Source organism: Carassius auratus, chromosome 23 (assembly GCF_003368295.1).
Source record: "Carassius auratus strain Wakin chromosome 23, ASM336829v1, whole genome shotgun sequence".
In the NCBI taxonomy this organism is placed as follows: domain Eukaryota; kingdom Metazoa; phylum Chordata; class Actinopteri; order Cypriniformes; family Cyprinidae; genus Carassius; species Carassius auratus.
The window spans coordinates 19,209,371-19,224,304 of record NC_039265.1 but is presented as its reverse complement, the minus strand read 5'-3'; the positions used below and the strand labels follow the sequence as shown (position 1 = coordinate 19,224,304).

At 37.4% G+C, this 14,934-nt stretch overlaps 1 protein-coding gene across 1 annotated transcript; it reads right to left on the bottom strand.

The window, feature by feature from the left end:
* Positions 1–9,552: 9,552 nt before the first annotated feature.
* Positions 9,553–11,987, bottom strand: LOC113041677 (C-type mannose receptor 2-like). Its single transcript, XM_026200335.1, has 5 exons — positions 11,872–11,987; positions 11,646–11,684; positions 11,220–11,555; positions 10,142–10,489; positions 9,553–9,978 (listed from the first exon to the last, which is right to left on the bottom strand). The coding sequence occupies exons 2-5, from the start codon at positions 11,680–11,682 to the stop codon at positions 9,617–9,619; spliced, it is 1,083 nt and encodes a 360-aa protein (XP_026056120.1). The 5' UTR covers positions 11,683–11,684; positions 11,872–11,987; the 3' UTR covers positions 9,553–9,616.
* Between the last annotated feature and the right edge of the window lie 2,947 nt (positions 11,988–14,934).

Below are 14,934 nucleotides of genomic sequence, written 5' to 3'. Positions count from 1 at the left end.
GTGGGGGCTCGCAGAAGTTGTAATTGCTGGGTGAGCTCGGACACCTGCGCCACCTAAGCCTGGACAGCGCTACCAGTGTCATAAAGATTCCATTCCTGTGAGTCCATTCTTCGAGCACTGGCACTGAGGAGCTCTTCTAACGTTACTCGCTGCTTCCATGGGTGGTCAGATCGTTCTGTCACGATCGTATAAAGGACAGGAAGCAAGTTGCAAGTAATAATCTTTATTTGAGATGTAAGGTCAGGCTGGCTTGGTGGTGGGTGACGCAGGGACCTCGATGGCAGCACAGACTGGTGAGAAGGTGATTGAGTGCGCAGGTGGGTGATGATGAGGGATCCGTTCCATGATGGTATATCCACAACGATCGAACAGGAACAAGACACAAGGAGTATGCTGAGCAGATTGGACACAGACAAGAATCACGGAGGACCTCAAACAACGATCGGACAAACAAGAGATGAAAGACAGGGCATTAAGTAGGCTGGTGTAATGAGCTGCAGCTGCCACTGATCAAGATGATCAGCAGTAACACCCACATGAAACAAACAACATGACGTAACATGAGATGAGCAGGAAACAGTGCATTCATGAACCGTGACATGGAGACCAGACAAACAGTTTTGCCATTCTTAGCCCTGTACAAAACTATTTTTTATGGTGAAATGATCTGCTAGAGAGGTGTTGTTGTTCTTGGGAATGGGACACTTTATTTCCAGTAGTTCCATTCCATTTATTATGCCATCAGGGTTTGCAGACAGCCATGGTTCTTCCAGGCTGACCCTCATACCTGAGTGGGAGACCTGTAGACCTTTTTCTACAAGAAAGCTACAAGCTATTGCCTCTTTCTCATCTCCATACTTTGTAGCCACATTACCCCGAAAGGGAGGAAAGAGATACTCTCTCATGAATTTATCAGGATTTGTTGTTGCTCGCACTGGTACACCTTTAGCTGAACTAGCAGTGATCCTGGGCTGTCTTGCACTATGCCAAACCTCTGACAAACTCTGATTTTGTGTTTGAATCTCCAATTCAGCTGCCTGGTAAAAGTTCAGTTCTATGTATTTGCTGTAAAATGCTTTACATTTACAGCAAGTCAAAGTCTCTCCATGTGGCTGGTGAACTTCTAAGCTCTCAGTGTCATCTCCTTGCACTGATACATTGGCAGTTTAGCAGTTTTCCAAAAGTTTTTTTAATTCAAAAAGTGGTTTTGTGTCTGAAGAACTGACTCTCTCACATCAAGTATTGATGTGTGTCATAGCTTTGAAGTGGGTAGGTGTTTTGCCATATTATTACCCCCTAGTATTGTTAGGTTTGCATTTAGCTACATTGGAAGTGTTGCTATATTTATAAATACCCACTTTCCACTTCTCCGTTATTTTGTAACATAACCCACGTGATGTGATTTAGTTTATTAATAGCCTGACTCGGCTCTACCTCCGCTTTCAGTAATGTGAACTGCTGATGTTTATGACAAATAATTTATCCAAACATTGTTACTGTGTAGATAACTGTATGCTTTGGTACTTTTATAATTTCTAAGTCCCTCCATCCACACACTTAGACAAAAAATATAATTGAATATGTCAACAAATGTGATTGATGGCCTTTGTTTCATATCATAAAACAATGGGGGGGGGGGCGCTGGTCAACTACGTAGGATGTTGAGCAGACAAAGTAGCCTTGACCATGCTGCCACAGCGAACTAATGTTGCCTTTGCTTGTTGACATTATAGAAGTTAAAAGTCAGTAAAACAGATTACAACTGTGGTTTCAGAGCGGTCCAAATAACTCTGTAACGGCTCTGTAATCTTGTTGCGAACCGGAAGTTCAAAGCATCCTACATACGCGTACGCGCAAAGCATAATGGGTAATTTTGCGTTCCATGAAAAAGGACTATAGCATATTTTATTTTAAAAGAACTTGAAAAAATGTTTAATTTATAAAGAAATGTAAGTCAGGAGAAGGTCTTTGCGAAAGGAGACCCAGCCCCATTTTGGAGGTTCTGCCCCATTTTGGAGATCTCCGGTCTGTTTTTTTTGGTTTCCATGGCAGCACCGCTAGCTACTTTTTTTATTATTGAACAAAGAACAAATAACATACATTGTACAGAGCACAGCATAGGACAGTCAGTGTAATATAAAATGACATTAATTAGTTACAGGGGATCTAAAGAAAATTTCATAATATTTTAAACGTTAATTAATTTTAGTTTTTTTATCAATTTCAATGAAGATATAAAACAATCAAATTCAACTAAAAATACTTTAAATATTGGGGATGAGTTTAAAATTGGTTGTTTAAGGTTTATAAAATTTCACCAGCAATATGAATAAATTAACAATGTATTCAAGACCTTTGTTTACATTAACATGGATTGCTTCCGGCTTTGCTACCGTTCGGATGTTCTAGCTTACTGCTCTGCGCTTTGCTTCTTATGTCTGTACTTTTCTCAGATTTTTCTAAGATTTTTACTTCAGCAGATCAGCACGGTGCTCAAACAACAGATTTTTGGCACAAACGCTAAAACTAAAAACACTGGGACTGGAATAATACTACAAAAAGAAGACTTTGTCTCCCACTGCAAACAGCTTACATTCCGGAGACGGGAAAACAACTGCCTACCAAACAGAAGAGAGAGAAAATGCCTCCTGTTGGATCTACTTGTTGCATTAACTGCTGCAAACTTCTACAAAGGATTGTGATTCTTGAAACAAAGTTACTTTCTGGACTTCCAAAACAGACTGAACACTTAGCAGACCGTCATCATGGACCCCCTCAGCAAACAGCCGGTGAGTCCCATGAATCTTCTGAATCTCAACAGTTTATACCAAGTGTAGAGGAACAAGCCGTATCTGATCACCACACTAATCATTGGCACAAACAGGGAGCAAGACCCAAAGGAACACAAGACATCAGATTGTCACGAGTTTCTCATATTGCTTCCATAGCTTCCTCTACCCCAGATTCGACTATGACAAGGCTTGTAAATACTGGTATTCTACCACCCCCTATACATCTGGAGAACAGATTTCAAGCATTAATAAATGTGGGTGAGGAATCCCCAAATGTATTTAAACATGGATCTGATCAGCCAGCAGCAAACACCGCTACTAACAGGCGCTCAAGGACGAGCAGACAGCGGCTTTCAGCTTAGAGCGCAGCCGAGCCAAGGACTCTGATAGTTGGTGACTCTGTTATCAGAAAAATCCGTAGCAGGACTACAACAACATGCTGCCTTCCTCAAGCAACGGTCTCTGATGTGAACAATGAACTTCAGAACATTCTGATGAAGCACAAGACTGCAAATCAAATCATCATCCATGTGGGGAAGAATGATATTTGGAAAGAGCAGTCAGAACTCCTTAAGAAGGACTTCATTGAACTCTTTGAAACACTTCAAAGACTCAAAGTTCAGTTGTTCATCAGTGGACCACTCCCAGCAAGGGGAACAAATATGTTTTCACGGTTGCTTGGGCTGAACACATGGCTACAAAGATCTTGTAATATAAAAGGAGTAAATTTCATCGACAACTTCAATCTTTTCTGGGGCCATAGACAATTGTTTAAACCGGATGGCCTCCACCCAAACAAACTTGGTGCAAGAGTGTTTAAGGACAATATCTTCTTCTCCCTTCGTCATCCTTCAGCAGAGTGTGTCAATCCATTCAGCACACACACACCGGGTCCGAGTCATCATGTGGTTGACATATCCCACAAGGACACTGATAGACACACATCACAGCCACCGGAAACACCAGAGACACAGCCCATCTCACCAGACACATTATCCCTCTCTCCAGCATCTCCACTTCTGTGCTTCTCACAGAAAATGGAGGAATTGGTGTATGTTGGGACTAAACTCTCCCACTCATTCGCTGCTAGCCCGCAGATATCAACTAAAAAAACGGCGGGCCCCCCAACCACCAAAGCCTGTGGGCCCTGTTCCTATGAGAGCTCTCCGACCGCTGCCACAACGCCTGGGCCCAAACCCTCTATCTGCTGAAGGTGAACCAAAAACAACTGATAGCAGCTCTCAGTGATATGTGTCGGGTCCCCGCTATAATAGCAGCAACATTGACAAATGCCTACTGAACAAGCAGGAACCCAGTGTGCCTGTAGCTTTCTCTATTTCAGTTTTATCACGTGATAGAAAAAGTCTAAGGCCTTCTCAAGCCGAAGGGCAAACTCATCTAATCTGCAGCCTATTATGCATCAAACTAAGATTGATGTAAAGACACAAAGCACTGCCATCAAGCTAGCACTTTTAAACATTCGCTCACTAAAAAATAAATAATTTCGAATCAATGACTTTATAACCACAAACATTCTGGATTTCATGTTTATAAATGAAACATGGCTAGAAGACAGCTGCAATGCAACAGTCCTTAATGAAGCAGCCCCTCCTAACTTAACTTACATGAGTGTTTGCAGGACTGTTAGGAGAGGTGGGGGTGTAGCTGCTCTATTTAAAGATGTCTATCAATGCAAGCAAGTGTCATTTGGTCAGTACTTGTCTTTCGAATATCTAGGGATTGTGCTGAAAGGTGCACAATTCAACGCATTCTGTTTATTATTATTTACAGGCCTCCAAAATACTCGCCAGCCTTTATTGAAGAGGTCACAGAAATGTTATCAATAATTTCCTCAGAGTTTGACTGTTTTGCAATTGCAGGGGATTTTAATATTCACATAGATAATGCAGAAAACAAAACTACAAAAGAAATGATAACTGTTTTAAACACCTTTGACCTGATTCAGCATGTGCATGGACCCACACACAAAGGTGGACACACTCTGGATCTAATCATCAGTAGGGGTCTAAACATTTCATCCATTGTTATTAAGGACATAGTACTATCTGATCACTTCTGTATTTTCTTTGATATACTGATCTCTGCTACCACTGAATCTAGATCTGTCTAGAATCTGATGCATAAATGAGAACACAAGTGTACTATTTATGGAGGCTATATCTTTAACACCAAGCATTTCTGCAGACTCTGTTGAAATTCTCCTTGATTCCTTCAACTCAAAAGTTAAGAATGTTATTGATGATATTGCACCAATAATAGTCAGTAAGAAAACAAACAGACAGAAATCAGTTTGGAGAAGATCAACAGGAGTTCAGACTATGAAAAGACAATGCAGAAAAGCCGAGCGGATGTGGAGGAAGACAAAACTTGATATTCACTATAGCACCTATAAAGACATCCTTCATGCTTTTAATGTGAAACTAGCCACAGCTAGACAGAACTTCTTCACAAACTTTATAAACAGTAACTTAAATAACACTCGTACTCTTTTTGCCACTGTTGAGAGACTGACAAACCCCCCAAGTCAAATTCCCACTGATATGCTATCAGACAGCAAATGCAATGAGTTTGCTTCTTTCTTTTCTGAGAAGATCATAAATATCAGGAAGGCGATTAGCACATCCTCAAGTAATGCAGAGGTCAGACAGATTCAGCCAAAATATCAAAAAGATACTATGTCTATTTTTGAAAAAATTGATAGCAAAATTCTGGAAGACATAGTGCAGCAACTAAAATCATCAACCTGTTGTCTTGACACACTTCCCACATCTTTTTTTTTCAAAAGTGTGTTTGACTGCTTAAAAGCAGATCTCTTAGAAGTGGTGAATGCCTCACTTCTTTCTGGGACATTTCCAAACTCCCTAAAAACTGCAGTTGTAAAGCCCCTCCTGAAAAAGACCAATCTTGATAACACAATTTTGAGCAATTTTAGACCAATATCTAATCTTCCTTTTATAGGCAAAATTATAGAAAAGGTAGTTTTTAATCAGCTGAACAAATACTTAAACTCAAATGGATACCTGGACAATTTTCAATCTGGTTTCCGACCACATCACAGCACAGAGACAGCACTCATTAAGATAATAAATGATATTCGCTTAAATTGTGATTCTGGCAAAATATCGGTGCTGGTATTGCTAGATCTCAGTGCTGCGTTTGACACTGTCAATCATAACATACTACTAGAGAGACTGGAAAACTGGGTCTGGCTTTCTGGGATGGTACTCAAATGGTTCAGATCATACTTAGAAGGGAGAGGCTATTATGTGAGTCTAGGAGAGCATAAGTCTAAGTGGACGTCCATGACATGCGGAGTCCCACAAGGGTCAATTCTTGCACCGCTCTTGTTTAGCCTGTATATGCTTCCACTAAGTCAAATAATGAGAAAGAACCAAATTGCCTATCACAGCTATGCTGATGATACCCAGATTTACCTAGTCTTATCTCCAAATGACTATAGCCCCATTGACTCCCTCTGCCAATGCATTGATGAAATTAATAATTGGATGTGCCAGAACTTTCTTCAGTTAAACAAGGAAAAAACTGAAGTCATTGCATTTGGAAACAAAGATGAAGTGTTCAAGGTGAATGCATACCTTGACTCTAGGGGTCAAACAACTAAAAATCAAGTCAGGAATCTTGGTGTGATTCTGGAGACAGACCTTAGTTTCAGTAGTCATGTCAAAGCAGTAACTAAATTAGCATACTATCATTTAAAAAACATTGCAAGAATTAGATGTTTTGTTTCCAGTCAAGACTTGGAGAAACTTGTTCATGCCTTCATCACCAGCAGGGTGGACTATTGTAATGGACTCCTCACTGGCCTTCCCAAAAAGACCATTAGACAACTGCAGCTCATCCAGAACGCTGCTGCCAGGATTCTGACTACAACCAGAACATCTGAGCATTTCACACCAGTCCTCAGGTCCTTACACTGGCTTCCAGTTACTTTTAGGATTGATTTTAAAGTACTTTTACTCGTATATAAGTCACTAAATGACCTAGGACCGAAATATATTGCAGATATGTTCACTGAATATAAACCTAACAGAGCACTCAGATCATTAGGATCAAGTCAGTTAGAAATACCAAGGGTTCACACAAATCAAGGGGAGTCTGCCTTTAGTTACTATGCTGCCCGCAGTTGGAATCAGCTTCCAGAAGAGATCAGATGTGCTAAAACACTAGTCACATTTAAATCTAGACTCAAAACGCATCTTTTTAGCTGTGCATTTGTTGAATGAGCACTGTGCAATGTCCGAACCGATTGCACTATATTTTCACTGTTTTATGTTTTATTATTGTTTTATTATTATTATTTTTATGTAAAATCATTTTCTAACTGTTTTTAAATGTTTTAATCATTTTAAAAGTTTTAAAATTACTTGTTTTATTTTTGTTATTATTTTTCTTCACGATTATTTTACTTTCTTTTGTGTAAAGCACTTTGAATTACCATTGTGTATGAAATGTGCTATATAAATAAACTTGCCTTGCCTTATTTTCATAGTACACAATAATATCCTTTAAAGAAAAATAGTATTTATCCTTCACAAGAGAAAAAAATTTTATCTGCCAATTCCTTCCAAAACTTTTGAGAAATTTTACAATCAAAAAACGTGTTAACACCTCTTTCTCATTTTTACAAAAAAGAACATAAATCATCAATATCAGAGTATCTTGAACTTATTGATTTAACAGGCTAGATGGTTTGCAAAATGTTAAAATGTATTTCTTTAGTTTTGTTATTAATACAATATTTAAATGGGATTAACCAATCAGTCTTACAATTTATATTATCAATAATAGAGTTCCAAAAACATTTTCCTTGAGGTGTTATTTTATTTTGGTTTTGGAAAATAGTGTAAATATGCTTGTTATTGCATTTTTTACCGATCAGTTCAAGTTAAATTTGGTTTTGTCCTTACTATAGAGTTGTAGTGAATATGACTTGTAACCAGATGTACAAGAGTAGGAGGAAAAGCTTTAATGACCAAATTAAATTCCTTAAAATAAGTTAAAAGCTTTCCAAAATTATCAAACATATTCAGAAGATGATTAATATCTCTGTTAAACCAATTCCTTAAAAATAAAGATCTATTGGCAATAGTTATATTGATATTATTCCATATGAAGGCAGTGTGAGGAGAGAAATTGTGTGAGTAGCAAATTTTCCATGCTAAAAGCATTTGCTGGTGGAATTTTGACAATTTAAGAGGGAGTTTAGAAATATTAAAGTCACAAGTTAACAGAAATTGTAAGCCACCTATTTGGTCAAAGAGACTGTGTGGTATGTGGTTCCAAAGGGAGTAACGATTAATCAAACATTTTGTTTTTAATCCAACTGATTTTAAAAGTTCTATTAACATCTTCAAAATAGAGTATTTCCAGACCCCCTTCAGCTTTCTTGTTAGTAAGAACCCCTTTCTTCAGTCTTTGGGATTTGTTTTTCCAAATAAAAGAATAAAACAGATTATTGATATCTTTAGAATAAGAGTCTTTAACATATAAAGATAAGGCGGGATAGACAAATCGAGATAAGCCTTCTGAAATTTAAATTTCTTTACCAAAAATTTGGAGACCTTGAATTTGTTCATTATTAGCAATACCAATGGATAATAACTCGACAACCAACAAAAATAAAAAGGGGGAAATTGGACAACCTTGACGTACTCCTTGGTTAATGTTAAATCTTTTAGAGGTGGAAGTGTTAAGTATTACAGAACTATTAAAATCATTGTAAAACATTTTAACTACATTCAAAAATGTATTTCCGAATCCAAAAAGTGTTATAGTTTAATATATATATATATATATATATATATATATATATATATATATATATATATATATATATATATATATATATATATATATATATATATATATTGTTCAATTGTATCGAACGCTTTATAAAAGTCTAAAAAGAAAATTACGGCTCCTTCATCAACATTCTCAGCATAATCCAAAAGGTCAAGCACAAGTCTAATATTGTTAGTTATGTGTCGTCCTTTTAAAAAACCTGATTGGCATTCACTAATAATTTTATTTAAACCTTCTTGTAAACTTCTTGTAAATACTAAAGTAAATGATTTATAATCAGTTGTTAGAAGAGAGATTGGTCTCCAATTTTCTATCATATTTGGATCTTTATCCGGTTTAGCAATTAATGAAATTATACCTTGTTTCATAGTAGTAGTCATTTCGCCACTATTAATACATTTAATTAACATGTTCAATTACATTTTGCTTATGATGATTTTGCTGCCTCTAGCAATTTTTCTTTTGTTGTATATATATATATATATATATATATATATATATATATATATATATATATGTGTGTGTGTGTGTGTGTGTGTGTGTGTGTGTGTGTGTGTTTGTGTGTCATGGAGATCAATGGGAGGCTTTCGACTTTCGACATTTGACTTTAATATATATATTGTATATTCACAGTAACAGTTTTACAAAGGGAGGGTTTTCTATTTTGTCAAGTCTAGCTAATGTTTGGGTACAATTTTTTCTTTTCCCCAAAATATGGTAACACACAAAAAGATGCTGAAATATTTGGAAATGCATAACATACATTAACAGTTTATTGAAGAATATATGTGAACTACATGAACAAACATCTGAAGGAAACATTTCTGCCTTTTTAACCCTCAAGTGTGACTGTCTGCTGAAACTGAAATTAATACATGTAAAATGATTACTTTATAAAGTGATGAATGAAAATGAAGTTAAAGGAAGTGAACACACAATCACTTGTTTCCTCACATGAAGGTCTGTGTATCCTTTCACTCTTAATATCTGCTGCAGATGAAGTTGAGTTTGTCAGTTTCAGGACGGCTGATCCAGCGCTGATCTCCTCCAGACTGAACTGCTCCAGATCTCACTGTGTGTTCACAGTCCTCCTCTGATGTGCCGTTCCCTGGAGCCCAGTTCTGATAGCACACGGTCTCTCCACTCACCCAGAACCAGATGCCCACAGTGCAGGAGTGACGTAAACCCAACCACAGCTCCGCAGTAGACGCCAGGTGTACCACGTTCATCACACGACGCTGAATCTCTTGTGAATGAACCGAGACCAGATCCACATGATTCTGTCTGCAGTATCTCAGAGCTTCAGACCACGTCAGATTCTCTCTGATCACAATCAGTTTATCTGGAAACCAAACAGAGCACAAGCAGAAACTAGAGAGAGACTGACCAAAAACAACATCAGAACAAACACTGTGGATGAATTTGTCATGTCAGACATGTAGCGGGAACTTTACGAGATCTGGAGGAGATGATGGATTGTGTGTGTTTTGTGAGGATCTACTCACCTTCATGACACACAAAAGGATATCGATTGTTACAATACTCATCATTCCATCGTCCCTGAGCGCTCTTTTCAACATGTGTACAGTTTTCATCACCTCCAGCATTATTAGGTTCACCAGTGTCCCAGTAACTGAAAGAGTAGTTACTCTGATCTGACCACTGCCATGAGTCTCTGAACAGACCGATCCAGACATATGATCCAGATGAGTGATTATCACTAATGATCTTCTTAATCTTCTCATTCTCATCCTGGTTTCTCACACTGACCAGATCAGTGTGATTCTGTTTGCAGTATCTCTGAGCGTTTCTCCAGTTTTTCTTCTGATTGATAAAGACGAGTCTTGTGCTCACTTTAAGAAAGACAAATGGACAAAGATTCATGAATCAGTTTGTTCATTATTCTTTCGCTGTTTTATGGTTTGGATGTGAACAGGAGCAGCAGTGGAAACATCAGAAACACGTCACTCAAAGACTTGAGCTGCTTCTCCTGCTGGTGATTTATTGAATATTTAACTATATTTTCATGATTATATTAAAGATATATCATGAAGTAACACTGAGGAACATTGTGATGATTTTAAAGCTCTCTCTACTGATCCATTATGAACACTTGACTCAGACACAAAGAGCCGATGAGAGAAACATCAAACAGAGGAAGATGTTACACTGCAGATAAATATGCTCGTTAACATTCATTTGGACTGTAGATCACTAATTTATAAAATAATAGTTAGTAAATTGTTTTAATGAAGAATCATGAACTGGACTTGAGTTCATGTACAAGTAAAATAAAGATGTTACAGGTTTGTACTGAGATACAGAAGACTGAAATAACAAACTTCATCACTTCACATCACATCATTGTGACAAATTACCCCATAGTGTGTCTTTTTATTTCTGGAAAATATTGTGTCTGTACAGAAATTGTTTTAACAATGGAAGTGAAAAATATACAGTCACCTCTATATTCATAATCAATTAAAATAATGGTTAGTATTGCATAAAAAAAAATTTATTTGCAAATTTATGAATGACTTGTTGTTGAATTTCTATAAATGTATTTTAAATAGCTGCACTCACTGTTGTTGCAGATGAATTGGTAGTTATTACTACATCCCAAATCATTCCATTGCCCATTTCTCATCACAGCGCACTCATCTCTGCCATCAGGTTGTGCAGGAGCCCAGTTCAGATAGAGCGCAGGTTCACCTGAAGACCAATGCCATTTTCTCTGCAGGCCAATCCAGAAACGTTCATTAATCACACTCTTCATCAGCTCGTTCATGTCGTTCATGTTGTCAGCGGTGGCCAGATCTGTGTAATTCTCTCTGCAGTATCTCTGAGCTTCAGTCCAGGTCTTCTTCTCATTTATAAAGTGATACTGACGCTGAACACATTCAGATACGGAGCAGAGAGCTGTGAAAGAGAGACGCTGCTTTAATGCTTTTCAGAACAGCATCAAACCTAATGAAACTAGAAACCATAAATAAAACCACAAACACTCACCAACGAGAAGAAGAATGAAATATAGAGTTTGCTCCATTTCTGAGGAAGACATAATATAGATAAACAGTTTGAAGTATTCACTGATTCATTTTAATTTAAAACATGATTTCAGTGATAATTAAAAAATCCATCATAACAGGAACATAAATGCATCACACACATTCATTAAGACAATATTAACATCTCAAAGTCTGATTTAAAGAATGAAGATGTGAGATGTTCTTACTTTAGAGGATGTGTGTTTCTGTTCTGAGTCTGATGTTTCTGTCTTCAGCTTCACACTCTGTGATGATTTTATCTGCTTCATGTGTTTATTACTCTAAAACAAAAGCCCTTTTCATTCTTCTTCCTCATTCACGTGTATCTACTTCTTTTGCGGTCTGTCTTGGACTTTGTTGCTGTAATTCTGTGGAAGTGTGTTCATTTGAATGTGGTGGAGACGGAGAATCTGTGTGTTCTGGAATGAAGTGTATTTCCAGCAGCTTCACAGGAACAACCTCAACATTTACATTTCTGTTTTCCATTTTCTTTCAGTTTTGATAATGTCAGAGACAACAACATGTTTCTGCTTCCCAAACTAAACAATACTTTCACAAAATGTGAACATGTTCTGTATCTGTTGTGTCTTGAGTGCTATCACACAGAGAAATGAAAACATGCAAATAAAAGACAACAGCAACAACACACTCAACTCTTTAAATGCGAAAATCACAGCCTCAGAGAACATCCACAATATTTCATTACGCACTGTTGCTCTCTTCATATAATGTAAACTTATATAACAGTAAATTTCATTCACTGGAGTCACATATCATGCTTGCATTTGATTTAAATGCTACTTTAACCTCTTTCTCGCATTTACCTGATTCTCTTAAATATTTCTCTCTCAGTATTGTTTTTTTTTTTTTTTTGTTCCAGAGTAAAAATGGTGAATGTGAACAAGTGCATATAACCTTTTCATCTGCCCTGACCCCATGTCTAGTCAAAGAACACAGACTTTTCAGAGAAGCAGGGGCTCCAATTAGGAAATATAACTAAATATTCAATATAATGCTGCTGAATTACATGATTTTTAATGAAAAATAGACCTATAGGCCTGATTCGAGACTGTCCTCCTCCTAAAACAAACACATAGTTTGTTTGTGCAAGCAGCATATTACGACCATAGACAGATTACGACCTATAATTACGGTTTAAAATCAAACGCCCTCTAGCGGCCTTATTATGATAGTCTCGTTGGTTGTCATCATCAAGTGACCTTTGACTGTCGTTACCATCGTTACCACTCACAAAAAGTAGGAGGGACCCAACATTTTACCAAGTGTCGTTGTCCAGGTGTGTAAACTATTTTATCATGATAACTGTTTTACTGTGGTATTTATAGTTAAAACACATTAACTACATTGTCATGCCTTTAATACCTTTTTGTAATGTAATTGTAATTCAGTGTTTTTTTTCTTTTCTGTTTTGCAGTTTCTCTCCAGCTCCTACAACAACATTCAGTGTCCAGCAGCTCTTTATGAAGCCCTCTCTCTCTCTCTCTCTCTCTCTAGGGTGTGTTGCATGCTGGGAAGCGAGAGAGTGGCGTGGGGTGTGAGAGGCACGTGCAAGAGCGTGAAGGTTCTTAAGTTTTTTCTTATAGTTAAATTTTTTTTTCCATAGGTTTTACCTATCATCTTTTATTGTTTTCTTTTTCTTTTTTTTTTTCAATTCAAGTTTATTTGTATAGCGCTTTTTACAATACGAATCATTACAAAGCATCTTTACAGAGAATTATGTTTCTACAATATTTTGTAGTAGCTTATGGTGGTGACTGTCAGTTTGTGCACGTTTGACAGGATTTTTAGAAAAAATTAATACAAGACATAGTCAGCCAGACGATGAACACTATTAATATTATTAATTAATAATTATTATATGATGCAGTCACACATGTAGCAATAATTGTTAGTTCTGTTTGTTGATTCAGGGTTAGCATCATCTGAGGTCCTCTGAGGGTCAGCATCATCTCTTCTCAGGTGTTCTGGATCCAGACTGGAGCTTGTGTAAATCCTGTGGCAAAACATAGAAACAAATAGAGACATCATTAGCATAGCTGCTGATCCAACAAACTACAATTAGTTTAACCCAAGCTAATGAATAAAAATGCACATTTGATCAGATGCACCTACACTCACAATTTAAGAGATACATTATTCGAATGCTTGGCGAAAGAGATGTGTTTTTAATCTAGATTTAAACAGAGAGAGTGTGTCTCTTCACTTCACTTCTTTGGGTCACCGATTATTGTATTCAAGTTTGTGAGGCGTTTTCTAGTCAAACGGGATGGCCTCTCTTCCTGCGGGGGAAGAGCCATCTCTTTCGCTTCGGAATGGTTTCAGGTGTGTTCCTGAGGTAGGTACAGTGATTGAGGAGGTGCTGTTAGCAACAGGAGAACAGGTAGGCCATGAAAACATTGTTTCTGCATCTCGTATGAACAAGGCAGTTGTCGTATTTAAAAAAAGAGAGAACAACTAGTAATCAGGATAATTGAAAGCTGCATTTGGGTTAAAGAAACTTTTGTACCCGTTACACCTCTTTTTGCTCCAGCTACAAAAGTGACAATTTCCTATGTACCTCTTTCATTAAAGATGACGCGATCGTGCGAGAATTGACATGGTTCGGAAAGATGGCTAGTGCTGTGAAAACGATTCCCTTGGGTTGTACATATACCGAAATTAAGCACGTATTGTCTTTTAGACGACAAGCATTTATGTTTCTGACAGCGCCTACTAAAACACTGGATGTTTCGTTTCGAGTGACATGTGGAGAGAGTTCTTATATGGTTTACGCGAGCACTGATATTTTGATACGTTGTTTTGAGTGCAGAGTTTTTGGCCACAAGAAATTGTCTTTCCCTCATAAACAGCAGCAGGCAGAGGCAACTGAAGACAAGAAGACATTACGGGTTCAAATGATGAAGCGGAAAATGAGTCCGAAGACGAAAGTATTAGAGATGATGATTCATGCATTGATGTAGACGTTGGCAGATATGGAAATTTGTATACTGTTGAACAGATAAACTCTTTCCAGGATAAATTAAGCGGAGGAGTGTTGATGTTGAAGAGTTTTTCCTGACCTAGAGAAATGTATTGCATCTGTAATGAAAGCTCGTAAAGAATGTAACGTTGAGATTTTGTCGCAGCAAAAAAGGTTTAGACTAAAGAAATATTTGACAGCAGTCAGACAAAAAATGAAGGGTAAACGTAAGTCTACTAGAACTAGCCTTAAATAAATGCAGATGGGGATC

Bases quoted from the DNA above. Each gene is read 5' to 3' on its own strand.
- LOC113041677 (XM_026200335.1), bottom strand. From the start codon at position 11,682: ATGGAGCAAACTCTATATTTCATTCTTCTTCTCGTTG. The intron at 10,490-11,219 runs GTGAGTGCAGCT...TCTTTCTTAAAG, and splicing joins CCAATTCATCTGCAACAACA to TGAGCACAAGACTCGTCTTT. The intron at 9,979-10,141 runs GTGAGTAGATCC...TTTGGTTTCCAG, and splicing joins TCCTTTTGTGTGTCATGAAG to ATAAACTGATTGTGATCAGA.